The 8,537-nt window shown below is 43.0% G+C and overlaps 1 protein-coding gene across 1 annotated transcript; it reads right to left on the bottom strand.

The window, feature by feature from the left end:
- Positions 1 to 1,596: 1,596 nt before the first annotated feature.
- Positions 1,597 to 2,772, bottom strand: LOC149248422 (uncharacterized). The gene has a single exon (XM_089449826.1). It carries the CDS (start codon positions 2,770 to 2,772, stop codon positions 1,597 to 1,599), a length of 1,176 nt encoding a protein of 391 aa, XP_089305952.1.
- Positions 2,773 to 8,537: the final 5,765 nt, after the last annotated feature.

Below are 8,537 nucleotides of genomic sequence, written 5' to 3'. Positions count from 1 at the left end.
CATTGCAGATATCTTTGATTTCCCGAGGTTTGTGATGGTAATCGGTTGAAAAGGTTGTGCCTATTGTGCAGACAGATTGGAGTAGTCGGGGGCATATCTGAAATTTCTATGGATCGGATTTGCAGAAATACAAGATTGCCTGAGGTAGTTGCAAAATTGTTTTCAAAAAGCCCTGCCCGTTCTGCGCCTGGGGCCAATAGACAGAGGAGAGGAAAATGTTGGCAGGGGAATTTAAGTAGTTGGCTAATCGAGGGATGGTGGCGCCGCTGAGATCGCAGAGAATTGAGTAATTTGGAAGGGCGGAGCTGAGAAAGTTCAAGTTTGGATTTGAGAGGATCGCATCTGTAGAGGCCATTGCCATAGGGTAGAAGGTTGATTGATGGAAATTCACAGAGAGGCATGGCAGAGAGCTTAGTGATCTGCGAACAGAGACCTGATGAGGATTGAGTCTACTGAAGGGAAGGATCCTGATCATGGTATGAAGGTGTATTGATCAGTGCCATTGCACCGAAGGATGCCAAGAGGGTGTAAACATGCTTTGTTAGCCAATTTATCTGCTTTTTTATTAAGAGATCTAAGGACGTGATAGTAGAGATTGCCTTTCATTTGTTGATCCAAAATGCGGCATCGCTCCATGATCTGATGCAAACTCAGGTTTTGAGCTTTCTTGTTGCTTATCATCAATCCAATGATGATGGCGGAGTCTCCGATAATAGTAGCCTTGGGTATACCAAGCTTCTGAAGCTGGAGCAGACCTTGGAGGAGGGCGAAGGCTTCAGCCCTGTTGTTTGAAGCATGGCCCAGTCCCCATTCAAATTCAGTTAAAACATCTCCATTACCATTGCATATAAGACCTCCAGCCCCAGCCATTCCTGGGTTGGATTTGGAGGCTCCATCGAAAAACAGATAATGAGTATTGTTGTTCTTGAGCCACCGGGCAAATTCTTCATCTTTCATCCTGATTTTCCAGTTGCTTATTGGCCTGTCTCTGCTATTGGGGTCATGTCTTTTTTGTTCTATGCTGCTTCTGTCCAGAATCTGACCTATGTAATTCCTTTCTTCAACTGTCAAATCCATCACCTTCAGATTCCCATGACATTTTGAGGATAGTGTTTCTAGGTTGAGATTCCAAGCTTTTTTATAAGTTTTTATGACGTTGGTTGTTGTGCCTTTGAAGATCCTTCTGTTTCTTGCTAACCAGATGTTCCAGAGAAGAGTACAGGGCAAGGCGTTCCAGACCCTGCAGGCTGCATTGTTTGCTTTTCTTCCCCACGGGTAGCTCTTTTTCCATGTATGCAGCACTTCATATATGCTTGTGCTAGGCACCCAGGGGGGATTGTGGCTTCGAAAGGCTTCTTTCCAGCAGGCTGAGGCAAAGGAGTAGTCTATAAACAGATGCTGGATTGTCTCTTCTTCATTTTGGCAATTTGGACAGCGTGATGGCCCATGTATTCCTCGCTTTCTGAGGTTCTCAGCAGTGAGGACTTTCCCTCTTAAAAGGATCCATAAGAAGAATTTGATTTTTGGAAGGGTTTCAGCCTTCCAAACAAGTCTCCAATGCGCCCAGATTGCCATGGGATACTTGCTGGTGCAAATCTAATGGTATGCTGCCTTAATAGTGTAAACAGTGCCTGAGGGGTCCCATCGGAATTCATCAGCAAGGTAGCGTTTGGTGGGCGCTATACCATGAAGATGAGTTTTCAGGTTGTTAAGGCTAATTTCTATATCTGCTGATACCTGAGGGAAACTCCATCCTTTCCAAAATTGGGAGAGGGTTTCCCATTGAGAGATCTGAGCCAAAGTTTGAATACCTACGCTGCTGAAGTGAGCTAGAATTTGCTGTGTTCCAGGCCGTTGGCTGATGGGCTGATACCCCATAATTTTGTCTTCCCCTATTCTTATGTGGCTGCCTCCTTTTGGCACTTTAGAAGTGTTTTGATCAAGAAAAGGGATAGCTTTTTTACACATCCTCCAAATTTTTGAACAAGCTCTGTTGGGAAGCTCATGATCCAAGAGCTGGTACCTTGGGCGGCTGAGATACTTTTTTTCGAGAACAGATTTCCACCAAGCATTCCTTCCAGTTATAAGTCTCCAAACCAGCTTGCCAGCAAAGGCAAGGTTTAGAAATTTGGATGACCTGATTCCCAGCCCTCCATTCTCACAAGGCTGAGTGACCTGCTTCCATCTAACCAAGTTATATTTTTTTTTTTCATTTCTTCCTCCTTGCCAAAGAAAGTGACGAAGGAGAGCATCCATTTTAAGATGGAAGTTAGCAGGGGCTTGAATAAGAGTAAAGCAATATAAGGGCAGGGATGAGAGGCCTGCTTTCAAGAGAGTGATGCGCCCCGCAGGGTTAAGCCAAGAGGTGCCCCAATGCTGAATCTTCCGTTTCATTTTGTCAATAATAATTTCCCAGGTTGTAGCTTTCAAGTTGCCAGTACATACAGGCATGCCCAAATAGGTAAATTGTTCCCAGTTCAGCTTGTAAGGAACCCCAAGAGTACGAGCAATCCTATGGAGGACATGTGCCGATGTGTTCCACCCATATATACAGCTCTTAAGATAATTTATCAGACCTCTAGAATAACTCATGTATTTGTTGAGAAGGGTTTTAAAGCGACGGGCTATAATGTTTGAAGCTCCCCCCATTAAAAGAGTATCATCGGTAAACTGAGAGTGATTAATGTTTTTGACACCATTGTCAAATTTGATTCCGGTGATGAGGCCCATGCGACGATTGTAATCCAGAACTCTGCTAAAAGATTCAGCCATTAATATAAAGAGATAGGGTGAGAGAGGGCAGCCTTGTCTAAGGCCCCGAGAGGATTGGAAGGGAGGTCCAGGTCTACCATTTAGAAGAGGAGATATCCAAGGTCCTGTAATGCATGCTTTGATAAGGCTAATAAAGGATGAGGCAAAACCCATTTTTTCGAGCACAACAAACAGGAATGAGTGTCTGACACGGTCAAAGGCATTGGCTAAGTCTAACTTTAGTATTTCGGATTTCAGATTTCACTGGAGTGTATGGCCTCTTGGACGAGAAGGATGGAGTCCAAAATTTGCCTATTAGCCAAAAAACCTCCTTGATTTTCAGATATTAGAGAGGGGAGGATTGGCTTTAGTCGGGTAGCCAAGATTTTTGTCAAAATTTTATATGATGAGTTGCACAAGGATATTGGGCGGAAGCGAGAGAAAGTCAGAGGTCGATTTTCTTTAGGGATAAGGGCCAGGTGGGTGGCATTAGTGAATCCTCCAACTTTGCATTTACGTTGGACCCATTTTGACCAGGTCTTTTTTAATTACTCCCCAGTATGATCTATAGAAACAGATAGGAAAGCCATCTGGGCCTGGGGCTTTATCTGGCTGGAGAGCCCATATGGCATCATGTATTTCTTCTTCATTGATCTCCTTGATCAGGTCTGCATTAACATCCTCGCTGACTCCTTTGGGTGTATGCTGTAAGAAGTCAGAATAATCTTCTATTTCCTTTATCTCAGTTAGAAGAGTGTTGTAATAGGCTGAGGCAGTTTGCTTGATGGCTTCTTGGGTTCTTTGAGGGCGGCCTTCCTCATCATTAATCATGGTGACATTATTTCTGACTTTCTGGACAGTTGCTTGTTTATGGAAGAAAGTTGTATTTTTGTCTCCTTCATGAAGCCAAAGCTGTCTTGATTTAATTCTCCACTTCTGCTCTTCGTCCCTATTAACCCGGTACAGCTGATAGTATATATCACTTTCTAAATCTTTATTCTCTTGGGTCAGCCCATTTTCCTCAATTTTTCTGTGGGTGTCTTTTAATTTATTTTTCAGCTCTTCTTTGACATTTTCTGGTTCTTTGTAGTGCTGTTTCACCCATTCCTTCAGGGCACGCTTTGTATTCTTCAGCTTGCATTCCCAAATGAAAACCGGAGATCCTTCTATATGGTGGTGCCAGGCTGTTTGGACAATCTGATCCACAATAGGATTGTTACGCCAAAGAGGATTATATTTGAAAGGCAACGGCCCCAATGGGCAGTGTGCTTCCAGGACAATGCTGATGGGATAGTGATCAGATGCTGAATAAGGCAGAATGTCAGCATGAGCAGTGGAAAAATCAGAGAGGAAAGAAGTATTTACCAAGATTCTGTCAAGGCGCTCCAGAATGTTATCTCTACCCAACCTGCGGTTGTTCCAAGTGAACCTCCGATTTTTTGGGATGATGTCTACTAAATCACACTCTTGCATGATGTTTTCTAGCTTTGCTCTGTAGGGATCATGAGTAAAAATGCCTCCTTTTTTTCATTTGAATGTAATATAAGGTTTAGATCTCCCCCTAAGATGATATTCCTATTTTCTTCAGCTTGGATGTCTTCCTCAAGTGTGGCCCAACACTGATCTTTATCTCTGAAATGGTTCGGAGCATAAATGTTGTAGAGGACTATTTGGTTATCCTCTGCTTGTTTTTCAAGTGTGACTTTGATCCAGTATGGAGTGATAGTTTTGGATGTGCATTTCCAAGTATTTTTATTCCACATTGTGGTGATGCCGCCTGAAGCTCCTCTTGCTTCACATATTTGTCCCTGATAATGCCTGAGTTGTTCTATAATTCTTGTCATCTCTTGCAATCTTTGTTTTGTTTCCTGAATCATTACAATTCCTGTCTTCTCCTAAGCTGTGAGATCCTTCAGGGCAGCAATTTTTGAGGGGTGCCCTAGTCCCCTACAGTTCCATGATATGACTTTGATCATTGAGTATTTGGGTTTCGGAGGGATGCTCGTCCCCCTTGCTCCTTATGTGTTGCTTCATTGCTGTTTTGCCCCAATATGTAAGTTTCTATGGGGTTTTGGGTTCCCATAGCGATGTCTTTTTGAGCACTTTCATTCCATTGTTATTTACTTGATTTCCTACCAGGCCCTTTTTTTGAGTTTCTAGATTGATTCCATGCTCTTTCGAGGAGCTTCTAGTAGATCGGGGTGGGGGTGGGGCGAGGGAGTGGGAGGGGGAGGATTGAGTAAGAGAAAGGAGGATTTGGGGGCTCATTTTCGAGGGGGATCATGGGTTCATTATCAGGGAGAGAGAGGGAACCAAAGGGATTTGATGAGATCAGGGGCGAATCAGAGGATGGCCCCGAGGAGGGGAAAATGGGTGGACCAAGAGGAGAGGAGGGGGAAGGGACAACTGAGGGGGAGGCTTTGGGCGGAGCTGAAGGGGGATTAGGCTTGAGAGGGGCAGTTTTGGGAGGTTCTTCAGAGTTTGCTTTCATTCCAGAGGCAGTGTTCTTTTTCTTTACAGTTTCCCATTGTTCTTCTAATTGATCAGATTCAACATTAACAATTTTTGGACAGCGATTGGCGAAGTGGCCATATTCGTGGCATACCTTGCATTTAAAGGGGATTTTCTCGTAGTCCAGCTGCTGGATATGAGTCCAGTCATCCACTTTTAGTTTGATTGCTTCTGGAAGACCTTTGCCGAGATCGACTTCAACGCATATCCGCGCACATGCCTGCATATTGTCCTTGGGCTCACATCGATCTATGTATTTTCCAACAGCATTGCCGATGGCTCGGACCGAGTCATCTCCCCAACAGTGGAGCGGGAGGTGCGGAAGACGAACCCAGACCAGAACAGCATTAGGGACATCCAGCTCAGGATCGAAGTCTGGAGTCCATTTGTTCAAGTACAAACCACGAGAATCCATGAAATACGGCCCATTTCTGAAGATTAGGTCCTTATCGGCTCTAGATTCAAAGTGGAAAGTATAATATCCTTTTCCACAGAAGCGGATAGTGATTTTGACATTGACTTTGTCGGCCCAATTTCTTTTGATCCATCGCTGAACAGTTTTCAGGGAGGGCCATAGGCCAGTGAACTATCCGATGAGCTCCCGCTCTGCTAAAGAGAGAGCAGCCATTCATGGAATCGAAGGAGGAAGGACAACCTCTTGCAACCCATCCAATTTCTTGACAAACTTGGACAACGCAGGGTGAGTTCTCTATGGCTGTAGAGATTTAACTAAGGCAGAGAATGCATCAGCATCTGAAGGGAGGTTCGCATCTGCCTCGGGTTGAATGGGGCCCTCCGTGACAGGGGTTGAGGAGGCCATGGAAGGCCAGAGGCCAGTGGCCTCGCGCTGCAGAAAGAGGACCAACAGTCGGCTGCTAGGTCAGGGAACGCGCAGTGGGCGCGCGCAGTCTGCAGCAGAGTCTATTTTTGTTATTTATTATATATATATATATATATATATAATAATGTTTTGTTACATAAGTTTTTAAAATACATATAAGTTTTGAATTTGGTGGTTTTGTAGAATAGTTACATAAAAATAAAATAATTAATAATTGATTAAAAAATTTCTTGGATTTGTGCTCACAGGATAATAGGTACGAATGTCTAGACTCATTGTATATGGCTACCATTTGGCACGTATCTTTCACCACGTGGCATTCATGGCTTTAAATTCACCTTGATGGCACCTGTAGTCCCTATACCTATATCCCCTACTTGCTCGCTCATGCATTAAAACGCCAAGGACCATGGGCATTCTCTTCTCTAGGCATCATTCTCCCTTGGTTATTCTCTTCAATGCACCTTCCATCTCCTTCGCCTTTGGCTCTGCGACGCTACCCTGCTACCTTCGAATGATGAACCAGGATAGTGGTAGAGGTCGACGTCTTGGTAGAGGTAGGGGCCATGGACATCCCCCCACCACCTTTGACGAAGCCACTATTGCATCTATGTTTGATTATGGCATCTCATAGTTAATCAAGAGAGATGTTCTTGCCATGGAGGAGGAAAAAACTCGCAGAGGTCGTCCGATGCTTTGGGGCCTCCAGAACCCCCTCGCTCGCTAGCTCAAGGAGAGAGCTGATGAGAAGCTGAAAGCCTTTGGTTGGATATATAAGCTCTATGCCAACCGAAGTCCTTCCTTATCCTCGCTCAAACTCTTGGCCAAGACCTCCGTATCGAATTTCCACCTAACATCCCATCCCCCTCTTCACATGTTCCCTCTCTCTCGTACTCCACTCCTGTCGACTCCTCATGCCCGTCTATCACTAGTGCTTCCGTGGCCCCTCCCCCACCCTCCCACGCTCAAGTCCCTCCAATGGATGACACTACTCCCACCTCCCCTCCACGCCCCAATCCCTTCGGCTGTTACATCCTGAACGAGCTCCCAGTAGACTCCGACAACATGCAAGCCCATGGAAGCGCTTAAGTTCATTGTGGCTCCAACGTGGTGACTACGCAATTCCAATGCAACAAATTCTAGCACTTCAGTTTCAAGACGATACTGAGGTTAATACTCTTAGTCTGGTTTGGCTCAATGGAAATCTCACAACAATGTTCATTTTGGTTTGGATGGCGAATATGTGGTGCAAAGCCTCGAGGCTCGCTAATGTTTTCTGGCACCTCACTAGTTTTGGTCAATTAGTGCAAATCACAAAAATGGTAGATCTTATGCACATTCTTTTTTATCATTGTCAGTTTGAATGTAAGACTTGTGAGCTCTAGTTTCTCCTTCTTGGGGCAGAGCCTTTTAGTTCTTATCTCTAGTTTCCTCACATAATCCAAAGAATGCACTCATGGTTGTAAACTATGTACATTTTTGCTTGTTAACATAATCTAAATACGTATGCTTACAAAATAAGATAAAAAATCAAGAATTAATTAAATAATCAAAAAAATAATATTTATAAAATAATTATATTAATTGCAATTAAGTTAATTAATCTAAATTAAATAATAATATTTACATATAAACTAATTAAATAATTTACAAAATGAAGTAAAATACAAGTTTTACATATTTAAGCCCAGACAGTGGGAATCAATCAAACTTTGAACAAATGCCATTTTCAAATCGTAACTCTAAATTCAATCAAATTAGAGTTGTTGGGAAGTTGGTGAGAAACTGCACATAATGAAGTTACCAAAGCAGAAAACTGAGGAAAGTAAAAATCTCGCAAATTAACAAATTCAAAGCGTGAAAGGAGTGATATGACCAAAAGTTACATAGAAGGACAACATATCTTTTGTAGAAAATTAAGGGGGGGGGGGGGGGGGGGGGGGAGGGGGTGGGGGTGGGGGGGCGCCGGAGTGGTGGGGGGGTTGTTTCCACAACATGCTGACATTAATAAAACAAGAAATACCTTGAGCAACACTTTTAATTTGGATTTCGGATCATCGAAATTTATCCAAGAGCTCTCACGATGCTAGACTTGATAGTCACCTTAATAACGATTTTCACAAAGTCTCGATAAGTTGGTGTTTTGATCATCTAGGAATTTGAGTTAAAATGTCAGTAACACCTCCCATAACCTGTAAAAATACAAGTTGTATGGTAGGTGTCTACTTATTTAATTGTGCTTTAAATTACGTTGCATTAAAGTATCAATCCAAGTAAACTTGCGAAGTATACGACACAATGTATGCTAGTAATTTAGCTTTTAATTCTAATGGAATGAATTCATAAGAAAATAAAGTTTCTATTCTATGAGTGAAGAAAGTTGTGAAATAAGATTCTGTTATGTAAAACAAGTTTAATATATCTTGTAAAATGA

The sequence above is a fragment of the Pinus tabuliformis genome, chromosome 7 (genome assembly GCF_031772625.1).
Source record: "Pinus tabuliformis cultivar Carrire ecotype Pingquan chromosome 7, CPIR1, whole genome shotgun sequence".
In the NCBI taxonomy this organism is placed as follows: Eukaryota; Viridiplantae; Streptophyta; class Pinopsida; order Pinales; family Pinaceae; genus Pinus; species Pinus tabuliformis.
This window is presented reverse-complemented; position numbering and strand designations above follow the sequence as displayed.

What these genes read in the sequence shown, in the direction of transcription:
- LOC149248422 (XM_089449826.1), bottom strand. Translation starts at nt 2,772, where the DNA reads ATGGCTGAATCTTTTAGCAGAGTTCTGGATTACAATCGTCGCATGGGC.